Source organism: Oratosquilla oratoria, chromosome 3 (assembly GCF_046742065.1).
Source record: "Oratosquilla oratoria isolate Oo_2021 chromosome 3, ASM4674206v1, whole genome shotgun sequence".
In the NCBI taxonomy this organism is placed as follows: domain Eukaryota; kingdom Metazoa; phylum Arthropoda; class Malacostraca; order Stomatopoda; family Squillidae; genus Oratosquilla; species Oratosquilla oratoria.
The window spans coordinates 15,298,344-15,326,267 of record NC_134779.1 but is presented as its reverse complement, the minus strand read 5'-3'; the positions used below and the strand labels follow the sequence as shown (position 1 = coordinate 15,326,267).

Genomic DNA, 27,924 nt, shown 5'->3' with positions numbered 1-27,924 from the left:
AAATTAAAAAGAATCCAAAGAGCAATAACAAAAGATGGCTGCAACACTTTCAAAATTAACATACAAAGATTGTCTAAACTGGAACTACCAACCCTGGAACAAAGAAGAGAAAAAGGAGATCTATTGGCCATTTACAGAATCATGAAAGGCATAGAAGTCCTTGACAGAGAAGACTTATCAAAGTGGGATAAAAGAAAAACAAGGGGACACAAAAAAAAAAACTCAAATAGGATAGTTATAGAAGATCTGAAGAAAAAGAAAAAAAAAAAAAAAAAACGGCTTTCCACACACAGTGGTGGATGTTTGGAACAAATTGGACAAAGCAATAGTATGTACAAACACCATAAACTTAAGAACAAACTAATGTTGCGAGATACAAAGATGGGTCACTACAAGCATAGCTCCCCTTTCCATATAATACAACTAGGTACAACTAGGTAAATACACATACATGAGGACAGTAGTAAAGGACATGATGTCAAGCTAGAGATCAGTAACAAGCAGAGTACCACAAGGTTCAGTGCTCGCACCAATAATGTTTCTTGTCTATGTTAATGACATGATGGAAAGAACAACAAGCTATACCAACATGTTTGCAGATGATGCAAAAATCATGAGAAGAGTAAAAATTAAGAGAACAGTAGAATATTGCAAAATTATCCAGATACTATTTTTGCATGGAGCCAAGAATGGGAAATGAAGTCCAATATAAAAAATGCAAAGTACTGGAAATGGGCAATAGTGGCAAAAGGCCATCATTAAACTGTTCTTTGAGAAATGAACACATTACAACAGCAAAAGAAGAGAAAAACTTGGGAGTGTTGATAAAAGACAACCTGTCACTTGACAGACATATCAGCAAGATTGTGGGAGAGACATATGGACTACTGTAGAAGATTAAAGTGGCATTCCATTACATGGATGAAGAGGTGATAAAAATACTCATTGAAACCCTGATATGTCCAAGACTGGAATATGGATCAGTGGTATGGTCCCCACACAGAGTGAAGGATAAAAACAAAATTGAGAGAATACAAAGGGCAGCAACCAAACTAGTCCCCAGCCTGGCAGATAAACTATATGAGGAGAGACAATGTACTAGGTCTGCCAACTCTGAAAGATCAAAGAGAAGGAGGTGACATGATAACAGTGTTCAGGTCATTAAAAGGAATAGATTGCATTGATAGAAGAGATCTCCTGATTAAAGATGGGAGGGCTATAAGAGGTCATGGAAGTAAATTAACAAAGACCACATGTTGAAAGGATGTGAAGAAATAGTTTTTCCATATAGATGTCACAGTTACGAGTAGTTTCCAAGGCTCTGAATAGTAGCACTCAAGAAAAAAAATGTAATCACTTATGCAATATTCACACACACCTGATGATTTGAAATTGCATATGAAAGTTCAATTGTGTTTGACCAAAATGGGGGTGCAAATTATTATTTAAATGTAGTTGGTTTGATAAAAAGAAGACTCACCATTTTGACAAGATGATGTCACACGCTATCAGCCAATCAACATTTAAGTGGTGGGGTGGGGGGGGTGATGGGTAGGGTTAATGAAGAAAATATGAAAGTGCAAGATGATTGGATGCCTGGGACAAAACCAATCCATTCTGGTACAAAAGTACTTCAAATAGCTATTTTCAAAATGGCTCAATTATGATGATTTCAGACATAAAATTAAATGGTGAATCCAGAAATGCCTGGTGGGTTGTTGGGTACGCTACCAATTTTGGTGGAATGTATTCACATCAGGCAACACCTGTACAATGTGCTAATGCTATATTGTACTTTTTTCAGGAGAACAAATATTTTACAGTTGCAAAAGACTGAGTAATCATAGAATAAATGCATTAATTTCATATTTGTATCACCATGCAGCAATCATCATCTTGTATGATTACAGGTGAATATAGTCAGGCATGCTCAATTGGAAAGTTTAACCATCTGTAACCAATACACACTGACATGACTATGTAAAAAAAAAAGGAAAAAAAAAATTATATATATATATATATATAAGTATATAGCACATTGGAAGTTTTTGGCCCTGTCTGAATTACCCAGTATTATCACTAGGTACTTTTTATGTTATGGCAACTTGGCTAGGCTATAATTTCTCATGATGTTTTTGCATAGTCTGAGTCACAATCAACCTGTTATTCTTTTGTGCTTCGTTGTCCAGTTGTAACTGTATTACATGGGATGGGTTAGGTATGCAAACTCCCTGCTCCCACTCCCATTTTCTGGATCGTCCCTGGGTGAAACTATGGTAGGTCACACATCCAGTTGGTTTTGGTAGACAGATTGGGTCATTATACATCAAGAACTATGATATTGTAATGTGTTGCAGACTGAAGTAGCACTGATTAGTGTTTCTCTGCTCGTGTGTACAGTATATTATGTATTTCTGAATATACATTTATCTTACACCCATTTAAAACCCATTCATTGCCCCTTGCATCTTAGCACATTTTAGATGATGGGTCATCCCTCTTAAATTTTTCTGTAGGATATAGAAGTCTTCCTTACCAAGCATTTCTCTGCCTTTCTTTCCTTTCCTTATGCTTCATCTACATATGAATAAAAAGGGCAAAGATATTGCAAATATGTATTTAAGGAAATTTTTTATTTCCAATGCCTTCTTTGACAAATACATGAAAAATGTAATTTACAGATCAAAGCCCTGCATACCCATTTGCAAAACCATACCAAGGTTATGTAGTGTGTAAATATGGCAAGTCCTGAAAACTATTTGTAATTGGATATTATGTACTATGGAAGTTTATGATCTATATATCAATGTGTTTCTTCCCCATTATACAAGAGATTGCAAATGTACATATCGATATTTATAAATTGATAAATGTGTGGGAGTGTGATGGATGTGTGGACTAGGGTGCTGGTGTCTGAAGGTGAGAACCTAGATGGATAGTAGTTCAAAGCCTGTTAGAGTTGACATATGACAGCAGTTGGGGCATAATCCTTGAACTCCAACAAAGACAACCCTGAGCTACCTCACAGAGTGGGTAGTGGCAGCTGAAACGCTGGAGTAAAATATATACACTACTGTCTGGTAAACTCTATCAAATTCAAGTATGGAATAAGCCTTCACCAAACACATATTGTATTTACAGTATTGTATTACAAAAAATCTATCATAGGATTTGCCATAAAACACTATCTTGTTTTATCTACAAATACTCCACATTTCTTTCAAAATTCATCATATTTCTAGAACATTTATGACATTCACCACCTTTATGATATAACAAAATCCTCAACTACAATGGAGCAAAGTTGAGCATATATGAAGATAATACCAAACATATCCAAAGTAAAACCTTTAAAGAAATTGTGGAAGGTTATACAATTTACAAAAATACAGGTGACCTTCCAGAAGATGATACAAAGCCTTTGTTTTCATTTTTTCTTGCAGCAATTCTTAATGATCTTCAATGCAAAATTAGTCTACTTGAATTTTGTGCAGACAGTTTTGACTTCAGTGTAAAATTCATAAGAGTCTTTTGTGCTTTCTCTGCCAATACCACTACACTTTACTCCACCAAATGGCATGTCCAAGCTGCGCACCAACCAACAATTGGTCCACACCGTGCCCACCTACAGAAAATAGAAAGTTATCAATAAAGAATATTATTCATACTCATCACTGCATCAAAGATACATACATATACATATACCAACAGGTCTTTTTGCTTTTATAGTGAGGGTGACCGAGTCAAAGTTGCATCCACCTATCACCCATCCCACACCCATCCAAAAATCCATTCACTCTCACTCATCTTCACACCTTGTGGATGAAGGGTCACCCAATGTCTCCTACCACATTGCTTGGGTCAAAAGAAAAGCAGAAAGTCACAGCAGTCCTCCAGCAGGGCCTGATAGCTGGAGCTGGTTTATCCCAACTACTAAATTATATGGACCAATGACTGGTGCCTGCATGTGGTGGTCCTACAAGGTGGACAGCAAAACTGCCCATTTCCAAAGCACATCAACCCCCTCACCTCCATCAGGAGGGACATCCTTGAGGGGCTGGCATTCTGTCTCCAGAAAAGGCCCAAGGTCTCTTTCTATCAACTTCAGCTGTATCCAACACTTTTTCATACATGGACAGCTGACAATCAGTGAGTTTTCTCCTCTACCTATAACTTTGAGCTGGTAACATAGAAACAGTCTCACACTGATACAACATAGACCACAGTTCAAAATTCCTTCCCAGAGAGATCTGTGGGAGGTTCTTTGAGTCATTGCTAGTCACTTTGAAGCTGTGGGTGTTCCATTTAGTGAAATGGGTAAATGTGGGTAAAAGTAAGGTGATGAGATGTATAAGGGGTGAAAGTGGCAGTAGTCTGGAAGTGAGCATTAAGGGAGAGCAACAGGAAGAAGTGGATAGTTTTAGATACTTGGGTGCAAATGTGGCAGGAAAGGGTGGAGTGAAGGTGGAGGTAGAATGTAGATTGAGAGAAGCGAGTAAATGCCTTGGTGGATTAAAAAGTGTAATGAGGAATAGACATTTGGGAATGGATGCTAAGAGGAGACTATACGAAGGAGTGATTGTGCCAACAGCACTGTATGGGGCAGAAACATGGAACATAAGAGGAAGAGAGAAGGAGTTTGAATGTGTTTGAGATGAGGTGTCTGAGAAGTGAGAAGTATGATGGGGGTTACTAGGCTGGATAGAGTGAGAAATGAGGTGGTGAGGAGGAGAACAGGAGTGGAAAGGGAATTGGGAGATAGGGTTGATGAAAGAGTATTAGGATGGTTTGGACACATGGAAAGAATGAGTGAAGAAAGACTAGTAAAAGAGGTATGGAAGGCAGATGTGGAGGGAGTGAACAGGAGGGGACGTCCTAGGATGAGGTGGATGGATGGGGTGAAGGGGGCTTTGGGGAAGAAGGGAATGTCTGTTGAGGAAGGACGGGAGAGGACAGCAGACAGGGATGAATGGAGAATGGTTGTATATGGATGATGCTGTGATGCATGAAGTGGAATGGGCGGGGGATGGGGGGTGAGGTAGTATGTGTGAGCAAATTTTGACGCAGCCTGAAGGGATTTCTCCCCGTCTTCTTCTTTATGCATGGGTGGACGGAGAGGGGGGGGTCGCCGATTTAATGAAGCTGCCTTGCTGTGGATGTGCTGTGTCTTGCGACACTGCTTCTGACCCAGGGTAGTGGACAAGGTGCAGGGATGACCCATCATCCAGGAGGTGCTAAGATGAGAGGGAGGGTGGAGGGGTGTGGAGTGTATTCAGGGATGGAATGGGTGGGAATTATTTTATGCCTTTTCCTTTTTGGCTACCTCCCTTGTAAGGGGGAAAAAGCCTTGGTATATGCATGTAACGGTAATGATCTATTGAAGACTGACTATAAGCTTGACTTAAATTGTAGGAAAAATGATGGAAACTATCATCAGAGATGCTATCGAACATCATTTAGAAAGTAACTGTTTGATAAATGATAGCCAACATGGATTCAGACAGAAACGTTCTTGCACGATTAACTTACTCAAATTCTACAGCACAGTCATCTTGAATTATGACAAAAGAAACAATATAGATTTTATATTTAGACTTTGCAAAAGCTTTTGATACCATCCCCCATGAAAGACTACTTACTAAATTAGCTTCACATGGAATAAGTGGTAGCCTCTTAAGTTGGAGTAGTAACTGGTTGAATGATCGAAAACAGAGTTGTTCTAAACGGAAAACTTCTAGATGAAAAAATGTTGAGTGGAATTCCTTAGGGTTCTGTTCTTGGGCCACTTCTATTCATTGGAGTGGCCATGTACTGAAATCCATGTACTGAAATCTATTGTCTCCAAATTTGCTGATGATACAAAAATGAGTGGAATAGCAAATGATCACTTAAACCAATTAGATATTCAAGAAGATTTAGATAAACAGTAGCAATAGTGTAAAAAGTGGCTAATGAAATTTAGTACAAGTAAATGTAAGGTTATGCAGATTGGTAAAAATAATAGTAAGTACAATTACAAGTTATTTGGAAATTCATTAACAAAGGTGGATAGTGAAAAGGATCTTGATGTAATTACCAGTAACAATCTCAAATCATCTAAGTGTATTTCAGCCACTGAGAAAGCAAAAAAGATTTAAGGACTGACTGTGCGATCTTTTGACTTCAAAAGTCCATCTCTCATAAACAAGCTATATAAATCGTTAGGTTGTCCACATTTGGAATATGCTGTTCCCGTATGGTCACCAAATCTCATTAAAGATACTGACAGATTGAAAAAAGTACAATGGTGAGCCACAAAACTGATTCCAAATATCAAAAATAAATCATATGAAAATCATCTAAAACATATATAAATCTATTTTCCCTAAAAAAAGCATAGACTCTGAGGTGACTTGATACAGGCCTTTAAGATTTTAAAGGGAATTGACAACATCAAAAGTGACAAAATTTTCACACTGAATGAGAATCTGACAAGAAATAATAGTCTCAAACTGTTAGGAAATAGATTTAATTTGGAAGTGAGTAGAAACAACATTGTCAACCATCTAGTTAATGAATGGAATAAACTTCCTGCAGAGGCAATGCAATGTAGTTCAGTTTGAAGCTTTAAGATTCATTTAGATAAACACCTAAGCAAGATGCTGTAATGCCTGCCATTTATTTTATATTGTTTATTTGTTTGTTATTATTTGTCTGTTTGTATATTATTATTTGCTTATCATGGAGGGAGTGAACGTGAGGGGACGTCCTAGGATGAGGTGGATGCATGGGGTGAAGGGGGCTTTGGGGAAGAGGGGAATATCTGTTGAGGAAAGACGGGAGAGGACAGAAGACGGGTGAATGGAGAATGGTTGTATATGGATGATGTTGTGATTGCATGAGGTGGAATGGGCGGGGGGATGGGGGGTGAGGTAGTATGTGTGAGCAAAATTTGACGCAGCCCAAAGGGATTTCTCCCCGTCCTCTCATTTTATGCAATGGGGGGATGGAGAGGGGGGGTCGCCGATTTAATGAAGCGGCCTTCCTGTCGATGTGCTGTGTCTTGCGACACTGCTTCTGACCCAGGGCAGTGGACAAGGTGCAGGGATGACCCGTCATTCAGGAGGTGCTAAGATAAGAGGGAGGGTGGAGGGGTGTGGAGTGTATTCAGGGATGGAATGGGTGGGAATGATTTTATACCTTTTTCTTTTTGGCTACCCCCCTTCTAAGGGGGAAAAAGCCTTGGTATATGTATGTATGTATATGTATGCTTATCATGGAGGGGGTGGAGTGTATTTAGGGATAGAATAGGTGGGAATGGTTTTATGCCTTTTTCTTTTTGGCTACCTCCCTTGTAAGGAGGAAAAAGCCTTGGTATATGCATTTTATTTATTATTTTTATTATTATAATTTTTATTTATTTATTCATTTATCATTATCATAATTTTTTTTTCACAGATGACCTAGTTATGGACTAAAAGGTCTCCTGTCGGCATGCTCCTTTTGTAATCTTTTGTATGAAATGGTGACCCCTCTTCACACACATATACACACCTATCTGATTAATCAATGGAACAAACAAGAACATCCTATTAGGTTGCATTCTTTTCTCATCCACTTACAACTACAACTCATTCACTATTTTTTTTTTCATTCTTTTTCCTTGTTTGACAAATTCTTCTTGCATTCAATGCTCCCTTCACCCCATTCATATACATCCATCTTGTTTTTGGTCTTCCCCTTAAGTTCCCTCCACCCACTTCTGCTTTCCAAGCATCAAAGGTAAATACAAAATTCCTTAACAAACCTTGAGTGCATGTGCCACACGATGAGCTCTTCCAAGGTCCTGTGTCCATACAGAGGCACACAAGCCATAGTTGGAGTTGTTTGCCTTCTTGATGCCATCAGCCTCCGTTTTGAACGGGATGACACAGGTCACAGGCCCAAATATCTCCTCTTGCATACACCTCGAGTTTTCATTTAGGCCTGTGATGATGGTTGGAAGCATGAAGTATCCCTAGACGGTAAACAAAAGAGAATATTGTATAAAGAAGTTCTTAGGATGGTGATCACTTTAAATGGTTGGATGCCTGCAGTGAACTGATATTTTTTTTTTACTAGATAAGACGGGAAGGTAGATAAGTGGAGAACAATGCCCTACAAGTTACAACAGAAAGAAAGGTCAATGGAATGAGAGGAAGACAACACTGCTTGTGTGTTCATAAGGAGTTAACTAAACTAACCAGCTTAGACTCTAATTTTTCCATTTGTTTTGGCATATTCTGATTAGTCTGATGTGGTGTGTATTGATACTGGTGGTAGCCTTTGAGTTTTGAATAGACTCCTTAGCTACCATACATGGAGTTGTGTTTTGTCTTACAGTTCACTTCCTTTCAAGTAATCTGGAATTGTGGGATCCTCAAGGAGTTTGACCCAAATCTGACTTTTCATGCAGTAGAATCAGATGTTAAGTGATTCAGTTTTAGTTCTTTTGTGAATTTCTTCAGTGGTTGCTTGATAAGGTGAGGACCTCTAGCAAATATGAGGAATTTAAATTGAAAGCTTTGTAATTTCTGGATAGGGTGTTGAGAGGGACGTGTTTACATTTTATCTTGAGCCTTACTTATTCTACCTCTCTTATAAAGGTGAATAGACCTTTGGTATATTGATACATACATATACCAAAGGCTTTTTCCCCTTATAAGGGAGGTAGCAAAAAAACAAAGGCATAAAAACAACTCCCACCCATTCCATTCCTAACATACTTCACTCCCCTCTACCCTCCCTCTTATCTTGGCACCTCCTGGATGACGGGTCATCCCTGTATATTGCCCACTTCCCTTGGTCAGAAGCTGTGTTGCAAGACACAATACATCCACAGCAAAGCTGCTTCATTAAATCGGTGACCCCCCTCCCCTCTTTGTCCCTTCATGCAGAAAAGGAGAAGACAGGGAGAAATCCCTTTGGGCTGCATCATCTTATTTCTCACACATACTCCCTCACCCCCCATCACCCACCCACTCCCCCTCATGCATCACAGCATCATCCATACACAACCATTCTCCATTCACCCCTATCTCCTGTCCTCTCCCATCCTTCCTCAATAGACATTCTCCTCTTTCCCAATGGCCCTTTTACCCCATCCATCCATATCATCCTAGGTTGACCCCTCATGTTCACTCCTTCCACCTCTGCCTTCCACACCTCTTTTACTTGTTTTTCTTCACTCATTCTTGACATGTATCGAAACCATTACAATACTCTTTCATCAACCCTATCTCCCAAATCCCTTTCCACCTCGGCTCTCCCCCTCACCTCCTATATAGATAGGTACAATTTTCATTGTATTTTACAGTATTACTGTGTATCCCAGCTGTTGTCAGGTGATTTCATTTAGTTGAGGGAAACCAGCAAGAATAATTGTTTTGGTAAAATTCTTATGATCATGATGATGATGACGTCTACAATATGACACATACATATACCAGGGGATTTTTCCCCTTCACAAGGGAGGTAGATAGATAGATTCAGAAGCAATGCAGCAAGATACAGCATATTCATGGCAAGGCTGCTTCATTTAATCGGTGACCCCCCCCTCTATCTCCTTTTGGCTGCATACTCCCTCGCCACCCAATCCCCCACCCACTCCCTTCCATGCATCACAGCATCATCCATACACAACCATTCTCCACTCAACCCTTCCTCCCTTCCTTCCTCAACAGAAATTCCCTTCTTTTGCAATGCCCTTTTTACCCATCCATCCATCTCATCCTTGGTCACCCCCTCATGTTTACTCTCTCCACCTCTGCATTCTGCACTTCTTTTACTAATCTTTCTTCACTCATTCTTGACATGTGTCCAAACCATCCCAATACTCTTTCATCAACCCTATCTCCCAGGTCCCTTTCCATTCCCGCTCTCCTCACCTCCTTTCTCACTCTATCCTGCCTAGTAATCCCTACCATTTAAACTAGTCCTCTCTTATGTTCCATGTTTCTGCCCTATACAGTGCTGTCAGCACAATCACTCCTTCATACAACCTCCTCTTAGTATCCATTCCCAAATGTCTATTTCTCATTACACTTTTTAATCCCCCAAGATCCCCCGAGGTATTTACTTGCTTCTCTCAGTCTACATTCTACCTCCACCTCAACTCCTCCCTTTCCTGCCATATTTGCACCCAAGCATTTAAAGCTGTCCACTTCCTCCAGTCTTTCTCCCTTAATATTCACTTCCAATTTGCTGCCATCCTCTCCCCTTGTACATCTCATCACCTTACTTTTACCCACATTTACCTTCAACTTCCTTCTTTCCCACACCTTCCCAAACTCTGTCACTTCCTTAATCAACTCCTCTGATCCTGCCACAAGTGGTCATCAGCAAACAACAACTGGCTTATCTCCCATTTTTCTCCATTTTCTTTAACCATCTCCAATCACCAGCCCATTACCCTTGCATTTACCTCTCACATTACCCCATCCATGTATAAAGTGAACAGCTACGGTGACATGAAACATCCCTGGCAAAGTCCCAACTTTACCTCAAAACACTTGCTTTCTCTCCATTTCTAATTCTAATACAGACTCCACTATTCTTGTAAAAACTCTTTGTGGCTCTTAACAGTTTTCCTCCTATCCTATATATCTGCAATACCTCCCACAATGCCTTCCTCTCTACCCTGTCATAAGCATTTTCCAAATCCATAAAGGCCCAGAAAAAACATCCTTAGCTTTTCCTAAAGCTTTCTCACATATGTCTTACCACAAAAATCTGATCCATGCAATCCCTACCTGTCATAAACCCACTCTTCCTCACCAATTACTCCCTCTCAATCAAAACCTTCCCATAAGCTTTCCCAACTGATCCCGTTGAAAATACTATACTCACACTTGTCCCCTTTTTCCTTGTTAAGTGGGATTATATGTGGACTCCTATTGTCCTCCAGCACTACCCTTTTTTAGACAAACATTAATCAGCCTCACCAGCCAGTCCACCATAACTGTACCTCCCTTTTATAGACACTGCACGACACCTATCTAACCCAGATGTCTTACCTGCTCTATCACTTTATTAACTACTTTCACCTCATCTTTATTTATTTCTCCTCCATTTTTCTCATTCATCACTCATTTTCTTAGCACTTGCCACTGTAACTACCTTTCCCTCCCTATCCTCCTTCATAGTTAACAACTCCTTAAAATACTCTACCCATCTTTCTCTTACTGCCATCTCTTCATCAGCACCTTTTACCTTTTCTTCTCTACTTGATTTGCCTCCTCTTCCTCTCTTAATTTCCAAAACACCTTTTTATTACTTTCAAAATTTTCTATCATACTCTTACCCATTTCACATCTACTCTCCTTTTTGCCTCCTTTATTTCATAATATGACACAGGTGGTAATTAATTTTCTAGGTTAGATTATCTGCACACCCATCCCTTGATTTAATACACAAAAAGGGAGAATATGGATTTGATAAATATAATAAGTTAAAAACATTTACTGTAAACTGAAACCTTTTGGAATAGATAGAATAGGTTTACTGTAATTTAATATAATTTAACATCAGATCTATGAAAACTTGTAAAGATATGTTCTTGGTATCCCATGGTCATACAGTGGGGGTACTCTAAAGTTTATTTTGAGTCACTGGATTTTATCCATTGCCTCCAATATCTGTTAAATATGGGTCCATAAAATTTAGGGCTGAATGTACTTGAATGCTCACCTCCTTATTTTCTGAAGGTAGAGCAAGGTGATCAACACCATGTCCACACTCAATCTGTCCGCCATCTTCTTTAGCATATGCAACATATCGCAGTACCTTCTCCAAGTGAGGTTTTGAATTCAGAGCTCCCAAGAACACAGATCCATCATGAGGATTACCAACTTTCAAATTCCTGAAATTGGAAGAAACGTATAAAATCCAAACTAAACCTAGGAGTTCTATCAAACATTATCTTGTGATACAATTGATATATTGTGACAACATTGATATTGACTAAGGAATGTTAATGACTGTTATACCTCTTTATTATTATCATCTTTTTTTAGCACTTATCAATAACAACTTGCTACATTGTTCATGAATCAGAGCAATGGGCGAGATGCAGAGATGACCATCATCCAGGAGAAGCCAAGAAAAGAGGGAGGGAGGGAGGGAGGGGTGGTGAATGGGAGTGGAATGGGCAGGGATGAAATGAGTGGGAGTGGAGTTATACCTTTTGACTTTGGCTACCTCCCATGTAAGGGGGAAAAGCCCTTGATATATGTAAGTATCAATAACAACATACAATTATGTAAAAATGCAAAATTGTACAATGCTTGTCAAAAAAATACGTGGCTCCTACCCCTTGTAGCTGCATACTATTTTTGAAAATAGGATGTAATTTCCTGTGGTGAAATTATGTAGATAGAAAGCATCTAGTAACCCCCTGCTGTATAGACACAGTAAAGGAAACATGGACTGGAGGTGAAGCTTTTATTCCTGATGTTTCGTCTATCGACTTTCTCAAAGGAATGAGCATACTACTAAGTATTTCAGCGGCTTTGACCCATCGTTTTTTGCTCATATTTCCGAAATAATCATTCACATCAGCATGGTATATTAGCACAGCCTAATTCACACCCGGCCATAATTTTTGACATTATAGTGTATTCACAAGTGTATTTAATTACGGTGTTTACTCTTGATATTGTGTGTGTCGTAGCCGACACCCGTGAAGTAAATTGAACAAGTGAAGTTGGGATACACGAGGTAGTTTGTGATGACGTCACGACTTCACCTGTTCGATTTACTTCACGGGTGTCGGCTACGACACACTTAATATCAAGAGTAAACGCCGTAATTAAATACACTTGTAAATGCACTCTAACGTCAAAAATTATGGCCGGGTGTGAATTAGGCTGTGCTAATATATCATACTGATGTGAATGGTTATTTCGGAAATATGAGCGAAAAACAATGGGTCAAAGCCGCTGAAATACTTAGTAGATACATACAGAGTTTATATACACGCCTTACGGCTCAAGGGGGTATGCGAGCGTATAACACTGTGTTCTGAGTAAGGCATGTGTATAAACTCTGTATGTATCTAGTATGCTCATTCCTTTGAGAAAGTCGATAGACGAAACGTCAGGAATAAAAGCTTCACCTTCAGTCCATGTTTCCTTTACCATGTCTATACAACTTGTTCACATGGATTTAACCCCCTGCTGTTTGTGCTGGGTTGGCAGAGCTGCAGAGGGTGTTAGGGAGAACCCAGCAAGTCACTCCCATGCTACTGTGGGAAGAGGCTATACAGGTAACCACACTCTTTGTAAACTTGCTTTTTTTCACACTGGTTTTCTTCATTTCCATAGGGGCTGTGTAGTTACCATGGCACCTACAAATGAATTGATTAAAGAAGTAATTGCCCAAATCATTGGACTAAAAAAGGCAGGCTACGGAAATAAAAAAATAAGTGAAATATTGAAGGTGAAGCCCATGATCAAGAAAAACATGGCACAATTTCAGGAGGAAGGAGGGCTGGAGATATCATCCCAGAAACTTAGGGTAGGGCATCCTAAGAAGACTTCTCCAAGGGTTCTGAACATCATAAAGCATACTTTAGAATCAAATTCATGAACAACAGTAAAATCTCTGAAGGAGAAGTCTTCTAAGGATACCCTGTCCTAGCTTTCTGGAATGGTATCTCCAGCCCTCCTCCCTCTTGAAATCATGCCATGTATTTCTTGAGAACTTGGCCACCTTTAACATTTCATTTATTTCTTTAGTTCTATGGCCTGGCATTTTTAGTCCAATGATTTGGGCAATTACTTCTTTAGTTAATTCCTTTGCAGGTGCCATGGTAACAATATAGCCCCTAGGGAAAGGAAGGAAACCTGTGTGAAAAAAGGCAAGGTCCCAAAGAGAGGCATTACCCCTATTCATCTTCTTCCCAGGGCAGTGCGGGAGCAACTGGCTGGGTTCTCCCTCACATTCCACTCTGCCAGTCTGGCATGATGGCAGATGGTTACCAGATACTTTCTATCTATATAATTTTACCTCAGAAAATGCCATCCTATTTTTGCCATTACTATGGAGCTGCAAGGGGTAAGGACCACATGGTTTTGAAAAGTATTGTATATGTGTGACCGTATAAAAATACATCATTCAGATGAATGGCTGATTCTATATACATTTTTTCATAATTACTCAGTCCTTTTGACAAATACAAAACAGTGAAATCGGTCATCCTACCTAGCAGCTTCCACAAATTTTGTAAGAAATTCATCATACAAGTCTTCTTGAACAAATATCCTCGAGGTGCAAAGACAGACTTGTCCTTGGTTGATGAAAGAAGACCGACACATGGTCTGGATGCAGGCCTCCAAGTCACAGTCCGAAAAGATCACAGCAGCATTCTTCCCTCCCATCTGTTTGATGAAAGAATGCATTCCCAGATTTAATATCAATATTGTTTGAGCTTCACTGATTAGAAATCTCCTTGAAAGTGGCAGTTGCCGACACGATTGACGAGTTAAACACCATATGAGGACGGAGCCTTTATTTGTACGACGTTTCGCTTATTACAGCTTTTTCAAGTACAAGTCGAGATACAAATGCTTGAGATTAAATAAGGGGAAAGGAGGGGACTGGGAGAGAAAGGGGGGGGGAAGGAAGAGGAGGAGAAAGGGGGGGGGGGGGTTGAACATTGGGAAAGGATGAGAATGCTGGCCCAAACGTCCGTGAGCGAAATGTCCACAAAGGGTGTTTTAGATATTTAATATGTTGCTGGCCATGGGTATTAGGGGAATTAAGTGAGGCGAGATGTTAAACATGCCCCTGTTTTGTTCGATAGTGTTCGTTCCTTGAATGATTGCTGCTTCTATACACTTCCTGTGGATTTTGTCTGATTCCCGTATCAGCAGCTCTGCATTCTTCCAGTCCATAAGATGGTTTACTTTGTTTCTATGTGTCACACATGCATTGGTGGTGACATCATGCCTGATGTCGTAACGGTGTTCATGTATTCGTGTATTCAGGTCGCATGACGTTTCTCCGTTGTAAACTTTATCACATCCTGAACACGTAATACGATAAACACCGGCTTTTGTGCCCGGTGTCTGGTTGTTGTGTGTTTTTGTCTTCGTGATGTCTTTTATCGTTCTGCTTGTCTGGCACACTACTTCCAAGTTGGTGGTTCTTAAAAGATGTGTCAGGTTGGTGGCAACGTTGCCGGTTGGCAACACGAGACGTCTTGTTGTGCTGTCCTGCTGCCTACGGCTTTCCCGAATCTTAGCGGCCTGCTGTCTGCAATTATATAAAAGGAATTCTGGAAATTTTAGTGTTAAAAAGGTCTCTTTAATAAACCTGCACTCTTCTTCTAAGTATTTTGCATTACATATCCTAAATGCCCTAAGGAAAAAGCCTATAACTACTACTCTCTTGGTCCTTATATCATGGTGGGAGTAGAAATGAATTAAATAATTTTTGTTGGTGGGCTTTCTATACACTTTGAATTCAAGTTGGTTACCGTACTTAAAGATGTGTGTGTCCAGGAAAGGAAGAGAATCATGGATTTCTTCCTCTAGGGAAAACTGAATGGTGGGCTCCACTTCGTTTAAGGCCGTCTGTGTGACACATAGAAACAAGGTAAACCATCTTATGGACTGGAAGAATGCAGAGCTGCTGATACGGGAACCAGACAAAATCCGCAGGAAGTGTATAGAAGCAGCAATCATTTAAGGAACGAACACTATCGAACAAAACAGGGGCATGTTTAACATCTCGCCTCATTTAATTCCCCTAATACCCATGGCCAGCAACATATTAAATATCTAAACCACCCTTTGTGGACTTTTCGCCCACGGACGTTTGGGCCAACATTCTCATCCTTTCCCAATGTTCAAACCCCCCCCCCCTTTCTCCTCTTCCTCTTCCTTCCCCCCCCCCCCCTTTTCTCTTCCAGTCCCCTCCTTTCCCCTTATTTAATCTCAAGCATTTGTATCTCAACTTGTACTTGAAAAAGCTGTAATAAGCGAAACGTCGTACAAATAAAAGCTCTGTCCTCATATGGTGTTTAACTCGTCAATTAGAAATCTGTAGTCTCACAACAGATAATAATGGTCTTCGAGTCCCCTGCCATTGATCTCACTGGGAAGAAAATCTTGACTATTGTTTGTGTTCTATTTAATTTATATTTACCTAATTGTAGTTTACATGAAATGAGCTACAAACTTGTTGATCACCTCCTTATAAACACATATGAAATATCTTTCCTGGAAGGAAACAAAGAAAGTGGCAACATGGGAGAAACGTACTGTATATTAAATGTAATTACAGGATTAAGGAGGCAATGGAATTGATGTATGGATCGTGAAATCTTAAAATAAGAGGGAATAAGAGAAATAAAAATAAAAACTGAAACTGGAAATGTGGCAATGGATAGCAAATAAACCACAGAGTTTGACTAAAACTGGTTACAAACAGAAGTCCATTGTAAATGAAATAGAAAATGGGGATCAGCAACCAGAGACAAGAATGGTAAAGGTCAATAATTTGTTGAGGATATTTATGGATGATATAGGAACGTACTGTAGTATAACAGTAGTGCTTGGCAACCACCAGGTAGGTCAATTGTGTAGCACACCAGTATTCCTAGTCACAGTGCAGAGATTAGGAAGGGTACCTACTCTAAGCAGTGGTCCAATGCCACCTAGAAATGAGAATCATTTTGGAAGGCACCATCCTAGCCCTGAACAATGGAGTCTGTAATACAAAACTAAATCATCATTATGTGTGGATGACTGAAGAAAGGCAAGGACAACCTTGAGTACATTAAGTGATAAAATTTCAGGTTAAGGGGTGCTGTTAAGGCATGGTAGGACAGTTAAACAAACACATTGAGAACCAGAAAAGTTAATATAATACAGGTACACAACCCTTTATCCAAACCCTTGGGGCCAGCTGGATTTTGGATTTCAGGATTTTTTTGATTTTGGAACCAATACTAGTTGTCCCATTGAAGTTTGGGCAGCACCCCACATATGAACGTTTTTATTACAGCAGAAACGTGTAAATACTCAAATAACTGGGATAAATACAGACTGGTATTATTACAGCTTATTTATAGTGATATGCTGATAAATGAAATAGTGAGATAATAAAAAACATGAATAATGAGACAGATAAACAAAATTGTTGAAGTATCCTACAACTAGCTAAGATCAATGAAAGTGGCATTTACATATTTGGATGAAGAAATGATTAAAAAAATATTGGTCACACTGATAACGCCTAGACTAGAATATGCGACGACACTGTGGTCACCCAGTACCAAAAAGAATATAAAAAAAAATAGAAAGAATCCCAAGAGCAGCAACAAAAATAGCACCTGCACTCGCAAACTTGTCATATGAGGAGAGATCGGCTAAACTAGATTTACCGACTCTGGAGCAAAGAAGAGAGAGGTGACCTACTGATCATCTACAGATTCATGAAAGGCACAGAAATACTTGATAGAGAGGACTTGTTAAACTGGGACAGGAGAAGCACAAGAGGACATGAAAAAAAAAAAAAAAACATAGCTACAGAAGAAATCTGAAGAAAAACAATTTTCCACAGAGTGGTAGACACTTGGAACAAACTGGACAAGGAAATAGTATGCACAAAAACCATTCATGAGCTTAAAAGCAAACTAGACACTGCGAGATACAAAGGCGGGACACCACGAGCGTAGCTCCCCTTCCCGCAAAATACAACTAGGTAAGTGGAGATAACTTACGCCATAGATACATAAATTTTAATCATACACAAAATTGTAATATTTCTGCAGGAAAACATGAATAACCACACCTAAATGGAATAAAGACAGTTAATGGCATTACATTTTAACTACATGTTACAGTAATGAACTGGTAAATGACAAAATAGAATAAATGAAAATAAAGCCGCTAACATTCACGTCTGAACATCATCAGGATGCTTTCAACAGGAACAAGATTTTCAAGTGATGACTCTTATACAAAGCCTGTACAGTGATGATTATTCACACATACGGGGGATAATGGAAGACTATAAATGTCATTACAGTTTACAGAAACATATATGCTACAGTAATAAATTGGTAAATGATGTAACAGAATAAATTAAAATAAAGTTGATGACAGCACATTCACAATTAAGTTACAAGAGGCAATGGGCCGTAACAAGTACACATACACATGACTGCAGCACTTCACTGCACTGCACCATGTGTGCACGGTGGTGCAAAAGGTTTCATGTTTGGCGGTAAATGGCAGTGTACCTATCAAACATAGTCACATCACCCAAGCGTTTGTGTCAGGTCAGGTCTACAGTGGTGCCTTAGAATTTGAATATAATTCATTATAGAAGGTCATTCAAATGCCAAGACAATAACTGAAATTCCAAGAAAATAACTGAAAATAATATAAAAATCACAGATGCTTTCACTACCGCTTCAAGAACAAAACTGAGCACTCAGAAAGTGTGGGTAGAGGAACAATGCAGATGAATACACCCAAGAAACATCACGAACATTTGAGAATTTGTTCAGATTTTGAAAAATCGCTTGTAATTTGGGTCATATTTTTATTGAAAAAGTTTTGTTCAAATTTCAAGTCTGAGTTTTGGGGCATTTGAATTCCGGGCACACCACAGTATTTTCCAACCAAATGAAACTCATTATGATGCTTTCCATTCTTTACAAAAAACATTCAGATTTTGGAACTTTTCGGTTTTCAGAATTTCTGATAAAGGTTTTTGTACCTGTAATTCAAAAAGCATATATAACAAACTTAAGCTTGAGAAGGATAACTTAGAGAACAAGAAGGAAAAAAAATTACATCATGGCTAATGTGAGTGAAGAAAATCTTAAAATTATCCAAGAACAAAGGAGGAGAGAGGTATATAAAGTGGACAAGGTTAAAAGAAAGCTTATGGAGTAAGAAGAGAACGAAGAACAGGATGTATATACATATACCAAAGGCTTTTTCCCCCTTATAAGGGAGGTAGCAAAAAAATAAAAGCATAAAAATCACTCCCACCCATTCCATCGCTAATATTCTCCACTCCCCTCTACCCTCTCTTATCTTGGCACCTCCTGGATGACGGGTCACCTCTGTATCTTGTCCACTGCCCTGGGTCAGAAGCAGTGTTGCAAGACATAGCATATCCACAGCAAGGCCACTTCATTAAATTGGCGACCACCCTCTCCATCCCCTAATGCAGAAAAGGAGATGGGGAGAAATCCATTCAGGCTGCATCACTTTATTTCTCATACATACTCCCTCATCCCCCATCCACTCCCCCTCATGCATCACAGCATCATCCATACACAACTGTTCTCCATTAACCCCTATCTTTTGTCCTCTCCCGTCCTTCCTCAACAGACGTTCTCCTCTTTCTCAATGCCCTTTTTACCCCATCCATCCATCTCATCTTAGGTCACCCCTTCATGTTCACTCCTTCCACCTTTGCCTTCCACACCTCTTTTACTAGTCTTTCTTCATTCCTTCCTTCCATGTGTCTAAACCATCCCAATACTCTTTCATCAACCTTATCTCCCAACTCCCTTTTCACCCCTATTCTCCTCTTCACTTCCTCATTTCTCACCCTATCCAGCCTAGTGACCCTATCATACATCTCAGACACCTCATCTCAAACAAATTCAAACTCCTCCTCCCTTCCTCCCTTATGTTCCACGATGTAGAAGAAGAAGAAAGAAAAGAAAATCATCATCATTATTTTAGGATGGCATGAGTAACACGTTACAGCTAGACAAGGAAGAGAAAAAGAAAACAACAAGCATTTCATAGGAGGGACCTATCAAATATATACAAATGCTCAAGAAAATGTTCCATAGAATCTATCATGATCATATGGTTGGGATAACCAGTCTTTGTTTTACACACACATATATATATATATATATATATATATATATATATATATATATATATATATATATATACACACACACACACACACGACAGTCAAAGTGACAGCGAAGATTGGAACTCCAGAAAAAAATTAATTTTCGTGGACTTCAACGACAAGGGAGTACCTGTGTTGTATTAGTAGGAAAGGGGAAAGTTCGTGATGTAGTGGGAAGGTGAAGAAAAAGGAGAAGGGGAGGGATTACTGAGGAAAATAGAAGAAAATGAGGAAGGGGACGAACGGGCCCCGGACATCAGAAGGAATGTCAATAAGAAATGCCCAGACGACAGAGGTGAAGTCGAAGAAATTAGGAAAAATATAAAAATAAGAAATATAGATAAGAGCAGCACAATGGAAGGTGGAGATAATTATTTCTATGGATTAAAAGAGGGAGCAGATGACCTCTCCCGATTAGCAAGTCTAGAGGAAAAACTAACAAAAATGAACGAACAATGGGAGGTTAGGTTCAGTCAACTTCTACTGATTACACAAAGAGTTGTTAAATTGGAAGAACTAAAGAAGGAGAACAAAAACCTAAATAAAGAAATAGAAGAATTAAAAAGACAGTTAAAAGAAGTAAAGGATGAGAATGAGGAATTAAACAAGAATAATAGAGAGAATAATGAGTCCATAGAAAAAGAGGTAAGTGGTTGGAAAAAGGTTCAGGAAAATAGCAAAATTGAATTTAGAGATATAGTGAAACAACAGATGAAGGAACACCCTAAGGACACAGTTATTACAGTGATGAGAGAGGGAGAATATAGCAAGAGACTTAGCAGATAAAAAGAAATGTATAATTATGTTAGGAATGGAAGAGAAATATAATCCAAATAGGACTACAAGAGTAAGAGAGGAGAAAGAAAGAGTGAACAGGGTACACAAGGTGAACAGGAAATAGGGAAAGAAATCAAAGAAATATATAGACTTGGGAAATACAGTATAGACAAGACCAGACCAATTAAGGTCACAAATGACAGCAGAGAATGTCTTATCAAAAACAGGAAAACTAGCAAAAAGTGATCAGTACAAATAGGTATGGATAAAAAGAGATGAATAAAGAGGAAAGAGAGGAAGAGAAAAAAAAAATTAAGCTAGGGGAAACAAACAAGAACGGAACAGAGTCGGACAAAGGAAAATTCTATTGGAGAGTAGTGGATATGAAAGTGAGGAAATGGTACATAGGAGAGAAAAACAGAAGGGAAACAGAATGGAGGTAACAGAAAATTAAAGTGTCCTTCACAAATATCAATGGATTAATAACAGGCTTGAATGAACTGAATGATTACCTGATGGAAAAAGAACCTGACATAATGGGAATTGTAGAGACAAAGTTGAAAGGTCCATTACCACTCAACAGTGTAGGATATGGTGCATATAATTACTGGATTAGAAACAGAAGTAAAACAAGATGGTGGAGTTATGTTCCTGACTAAGAAGGATATTAATGTGAGGAATGTTACATATGGAAAGAATAGAGTGGAAATGATCTTGATAGAAATAGAGGACAGGGACAAGAAGAGCAGGAAGTTTGTGGTAAATTATGTGCCTCCTAAAATGGCTTTGTGGGAAGAGAGAGCACACAAAAATATGTTAGACACAAGGATAACACTAAATAAGATAATGGAAGATGGAGGAAGATTAATTATAATTGGTTACTTTGATTGTAAAGAAATCTGCTGGGAAGAAATGACAGTGAAGGGTGGTGATGACCTATGGGGAAATGTACAACTTGATATGATTATAAAACATGCAATGACACAATGGATACAAGAAAATACTAGGTATTGAAATCAGGAAGAGCCATCGAGACTAGACCTAATAATCACATCAGAACCTGAAATAGTGGGCAAGATTAAATATAAGACACCACTAAGTAAAAGTGACCACATGTTAGTAGCACTGGAACTAAATGAAAAATACATGAGAAAAAACGAACAATATAGAAAGGGAAGAATGATGTATGGAAAAACAAATTTTGATAAGATGAGAATTTTTTTTCAAATAGCAGATTGGGAAAGGATATACAAAGAGGAAACAACAGTAGAAGAGAAATGGAAAATTTTGACAATTTATAAGGAAGGAGTGGAAATGTATGTTCCAAGACAAAAACAAGAAAAAGGATATGTAAAATGTTGGTACAACAAAAGATGTAGAGTTTTAAAGGATAAAAGGGTTAAAGCTTGGATAAAATGAAGGAAAGACAAAATACCCGAAAAATGGAAAATATATACTGATTATAGAAATGAATATGTACAAGTGTGCAGAGAAGAAAAGAGAAAACACAAAAAGGATGTCATATTAAAATGTAAAGATTAACCAAAACTATTTTATAGATTTGTAAACAACAAATTGAAAAACAAACAAGAATTAGTGAAACTACGACAAGGAGGAATAGAATACACTGAGGGAATAGAAATGGCAGAAATTATGAACAAGCATTTTAAATCAGTGTTTACGAGGGAGAACATACAACTGAGAGATGATGAGTGGGAGGGGAAAGTCCCCCCTAAGAAAGAAATAGAAAGAAATAGAAGTAACAAATAATGAAATAATAAATCACTTGAGTAATCTTGATGTCAGAAAATTGCATGGTCCAGATGAAATGGCAAACTGTATTTTGAGAGAATGCAGGAATGAACTAACAGACAAGATACATAGTCTAATAATCAGTTCATTGAAGGAAGGAAAAGTTCCAGAAGATTGGAAAAGAACAAATATAGTACCAATATATAAGGGGGGAAACAAAGAAGACCCTACAAACTATAGAACGGTCTCTCTTACAAGTATGGTAGCAAAAATTTGTGAAATAATTATCAAAATTAGATGGGTAAGGCATTTGGAAAAAACAATGTACTAAATCCAAGGCAGTTTGGAGTTAGACAAGAAAGATCATGTGTCATAGACCTGATGTGTTTCTATTCAAGACTAATAGATATAATACAGGAAAGAGATGGATGGGCTGATTGTGCCTTTCTAGACCTGAAAAAAGCTTTTGATAAGGTGCCACATAAGAAATTGCTAAAGAAATTAGAAACTGTAGGAGGAATACAGAGCAAACTACTTAAGTGGATGGAAGACTTCTTGCATGAAAGGAAAATGAGAGTGGTGATAAGAGACAAACATTCCAATTGGGATGAGGTGATTAGTGGAGTTCCACAAGGAACAGTTTTGGCCACAATAATGTTTGCTATATATATTAATGATATGGATGAAGGAATTGAAAGTTATATGAGCTTCTTCGCAGACGATGCAAAACTGTTGAAAAAAGTGAACACCGAAGAAGATTGTGAATCACTGCAAAGAGATATCAATAAAGTATGGGAATAGAGTAGGAAGTGGGAGATGGAATTCAACATTAAGAAGTGTAGTATAATGGAATTTGGAAGAAGCAAAAAAACAGTGGGATCATATACATTGGGAGAGGAGGAAATTAAAAAAGTGGAAAAAGAAAAAGACCTAGGAGTCATTATTATGAATAATATGTCCCCTGAGAAACAAATAAAAATTTTGGAGAAACTTATAACTTAATAAGATCAATCAAAGTGGCATTTACATACCTGGACGAAGAAATGGTGAAGAAAATACTAGTCACTTTGATAAGACCAAGATTGGAATATGCAGTGACAACGTGGTCACCAAGTACAAAAAAATGTATAACAAAACTTGAAAGAATACAAAGAGCAATTACGAAATTGGCACCAACGCTCTCAGAACTATCATATGAGGAGAGGCTGGCAAAACTTGAGCTACAGACATTAGAGCAAAGAAAAGAGAGAGGAGACTTGATAACTATTTATAGAATCATGAAAGGCATGGAAATTATTGATAGAGAGGATCTAATATAATGGGATAGTTGAGATACAAGAGGACATGGAAAGAAAATCAAGAAAGACAATTATAGAAGAGACCTGAAAAAGAACAGCTTTCCCCACAGGATAATAGACATTTGGAACAGGTTAGATGAGAATGTGATGTGTGCAAAAAATGATATATGAATTTAAAAACAGTCTAGATAAAAATAGATATGGAGATGGGACACCACAAGCATAGCTCCCCTTCCTGTAGAATACAACTAGGTAAATACATACCAATGGCCTTTTACCATTATAAGGGAGGTAGCCAGCCAAGACGCACCCACTCCCACTCATTCCACCACCCGTTATTTCCATCATCATAGCACTTCATGGATGGGGAAAAAAAATATATATATATATAAAACTGTTACCTCAAGAGAGAGTTTCTTGAACATAGGTGCTGTGACTTGGGCAATGTGCTTGCCTGTAGCTGTAGACCCCGTGAAAGAGACGACAGGAACATCGGGATGTTCAACAAGTGCCTGACCTGCAGATGGGCCCGTTCCAAAGATAACATTTAAGACACCTGGTGGAACCTCTGTAAATGAAAATGTAGGTCAGCCTTAGTACTGAAGTGTAACCATATTAAGGACTTCAATGATACCACTTTGGGCCCACTGGAAACTTATAGCTCCACACTAGCAAGTCATAGTCCCTGAATCCTCCATTAGATCTCTCTGGGGAGTATTGTTAGACTGTTTCCAGTGCTGCATTTGTGTGATCTGTTTTTATGTCAGCTAGGAAAAGAGGGTGAATATTAAATAGAGGGAAAATTGAAAGATCAGCTACTAAAAATCATTCCTTGACTGACAGAACATACAATGAAAGACTAGATGAACTGGAGCTACCAACATATAGAAAACCTAGTTAAAGTGTAAATAATCATAATCCTGTCATCGATGATAAAAATGATTACCTACAAAACTGTGCTTATAATATACACAACTTCAGAAAATTCCATGATGGAATTACTCCAAGACAGGATTGAGCAAGATTATTTTTTGCCCCATTAACCACAGTCAAGCAGGTTAGGTAAATGCAATTTCACTGACACAAACATGTGATTCTATTTGGTTTTACCTGCTTGCTGGAAAAGCTTGCAGAGTTTGTAGGCGGTGACAGAAGTAAGTTCTGATGGTTTGGCCACAACAACATTCCCTGCCATAAGTGCTGGGGCAACCTTGAAGGTGAAAAGGTAAAGGGGCAAGTTCCAAGGACTGATGAGGCCAGCCACTCCAATAGGTTCCCGTGTCGTGTAGTTGAATACGCCTTTGTCATCATGTACTGATGACCTGGTGAAGAAGACATGTATTACAAACCACAATGAGGAATGTTACCTGTTTAGCACTCATCCATTCTAACATAAGGGGCGATCTTATTCAAATGTAAAGGAATCAGAAAGGAATGAAAACATGGAGGTTCAAGATAGCAAATTCTGGCTGGAGTGAAACTACCCACTTCGGGTAGTGTCCAATTCTTACTGCTAATGTTACTTTATTAAAAAAAAAAAAAAAAAAAATTGAATGCAAACATCTTTTTTTTATATAAAACAACATATTGAATATAAACAATACCTTCGAAACTATAAACTCTACAATTACAATTCAAAGAGATTGAGTACGACTTACGTGTTGAGCTCGTGTGGCACTGTATGGGCAAAGTGCCGGAAGTTGAGGATGGCCCTCGGAATGTCGATGGTGCGGGCGAGCCAGAGGGGCTTGCCTTGGTCACGTGACTCCGCCTCCACGAACTCCTCCAACTTCTCCTCCAGAAGGTCAGCCACTCGGAGCATGTACTTGGCTCGCTCCTCCACCGAGAGCGCCGCCCATCTGTGTCAAAAACATTCCAAACGATAACAATGTTATTAATAATCATAATTGACGCAAATTCCTGGACAGTGGAAGAAGGTGGTAGATGAGGTGGTGTGGGTAACACGTACCTTAAGTGATTGATGAAGGGAGGGGGAAGATAGCTGCAGTTGGGGAACCGAAGTCCAGGTGATTTTTATCACATCTCGGGACCACTCGCCTTCCCTCCAAGGCAAGCGTGAGTAAATCAAAGAGGGGGAGGGGTATGATGGGACAACTCATTAAGTGAACCGTCCTAGGCTAATGAAACCCAGAACTCCTATTGTGAGTTTTAATGAATTTAAATAATTAAACACTAGTATGCTACTTGACATTAAATAAGGGTTTTAACAGTTGGATTTCATACATACATATATCCTATCTATCCTATCTCCCTGCGCGCCTATCTAGGGGTCCTATCTATTAAATACTCCTTGTTACTTGCTATTATCCTTAGAGGGTCTCTGCTGGGTGAGGGGATGACTTCCATGGGGTACTGTTCCTCGTTCTGGCAGGATGCTTTTGCTATTGAAGTATATCATTGTTGTCGATCACGGCGGGAACCCAGGTCATCCTTTGTGATTAGCCTCGTGGAGGGGGAGCAGGATTGAACACGTAGGAGGCTTCTCGTGTACGCTATCCAGTTCCTTTCAGGTCAGTGTCCCGAGGAAAGGGGGTACAGATACGTACGTGACCCCTTGATACACAAATGTTTGGTTCACTGGAGGCTGGAGGCCTCTAGTCACTATGATAGTCGGGATGATACACACAGCACTCCACCTGATAAGTTCGGAGGGGGATTTGACCCGCTAATACTCCTTTAAAGTCCACAGTGCGTAAGCACTCACTTAAGGATGCAAATCCTTAATAACCACATGAGGGAGGATAGGGCGCGATTAGGCTCTCCAGGTCGTGAGCGGCCCGAACCTCCCTGATTGACTTTAATGGGTAGACTGCCCGTGTCCTGCGACAGGTCAGGTCACGATGTCCGCTAGCCGGCTTCCGACGTTGCCAATAGTTCTATGTCTTCGTCCCTAGTTGTGAAGGGTACTACGAATAATGTTCATGTGGGAGGTGACACAGTTGCAATTGTTCTTTGAGGTAGACACTGTTCACGAGCGGGTTAAACACAATCCTAATTATTCTAATTGCCTAGCTTAAACAAATATGTGGCAGCGCGCAGGGGGGGGGAGGGGGTGTGTTTGAGCGCTGTGTGTGGGCGCGAAAACCGTTGAGCCTGGCTCTGAGATAATTAGAAGTCTCTCCCTTCGTTAAGGCACTGAAATTGATTGTCAAAAATGACATGACAGATAAAGAGGATAACGAGGAGGAGAAAGAACAGGATGTAGCTACTAGAAGTCTTAAGGACTCTGGAAATTCCCCCGAGTATAGGGAATAAAGGGCCGTAGTGGTGAGAAATCGGACGTGAGAAAATGGGAAGGGAGACAACGAGCTGGGTGTCACAATTTAAAAAATTGTGACAATAATAATAATAACGAAATTGGTGATGATGATATGATGATAATAATAATATTAATAATAGTAATAATAATAACAACAAGAATTATATAATAATAATGATAATCTTCAGCCATTGAAAACAGACTTTAATTATACTGTACATGTGCAGTGAGACAAGGCTTTTGAGTGACGTCATGTTCTGCCTAGGTCACAAATCACGTTTGAGGGTGTTGTGTCATGTCGACTCCAAAAACAATTTCAACAGATATGGAGTTTTTGAATAATGATATTTAAGTAATTCTAAATTTGGCAACGATGCTCTTGGTGCTGACTATACTAGAAATACCAATCCATGGTGAAAACGACGTCTCTTCATTTGAACACAATATAAACTTAATCTAGAATTATTTATTTCTCATGAACATGCAAACCACCTAGGAAAGTTAAAGAAAAGGAAACGAGGAAATTTGTAATTTCATTAAATATAGAAATTAAAAAGTAATTATACGGCAAAATTAATCAAATAAAATTCCGTTACGTGAAGTGTAAGAATGTCCACTTAATTAAACGTTTACAGCATTTTCGCCAACAAAATTTACTATTTTTATGCATTTTGTCATATCTCCCACCGCCATAATTAATAGATATATGTTCACGCAAATAGCTGTAGTATTGTAATATGATTTATGACAAAACGTGCAAGAGTAGCAAATTGTATTGAAGACAACTTTTTTAACTTTAACAGTTTGTGGTTGTTATCGCTAGAAGGACGCCTTAGGACGGTGTCACATTGCCCGGCACCGCCGTTGCGGCTTGTTGCCAAGTCTCCCTTAGATTAGTAT

The 27,924-nt window shown here is 38.9% G+C and overlaps 1 protein-coding gene across 1 annotated transcript in view; it reads right to left on the bottom strand.

Moving 5' to 3' along the window:
* Window positions 1-2,614: 2,614 nt before the first annotated feature.
* Window positions 2,615-27,924, bottom strand: part of LOC143020745 (2-aminomuconic semialdehyde dehydrogenase-like) — a 38,989-nt gene continuing 13,679 nt past the window's right edge. Inside the window, exons 3-9 of the mRNA XM_076177471.1 lie at window positions 25,403-25,603; window positions 24,855-25,066; window positions 24,146-24,312; window positions 14,221-14,396; window positions 11,707-11,878; window positions 7,787-7,996; window positions 2,615-3,625 (exon numbers count right to left, since the gene is read on the bottom strand). Of these exons, the coding sequence (XP_076033586.1) occupies window positions 3,476-3,625; window positions 7,787-7,996; window positions 11,707-11,878; window positions 14,221-14,396; window positions 24,146-24,312; window positions 24,855-25,066; window positions 25,403-25,603 (1,288 nt within the window). The 3' untranslated portion in view covers window positions 2,615-3,475. The remainder of the gene's footprint in view (window positions 3,626-7,786; window positions 7,997-11,706; window positions 11,879-14,220; window positions 14,397-24,145; window positions 24,313-24,854; window positions 25,067-25,402; window positions 25,604-27,924) is intronic.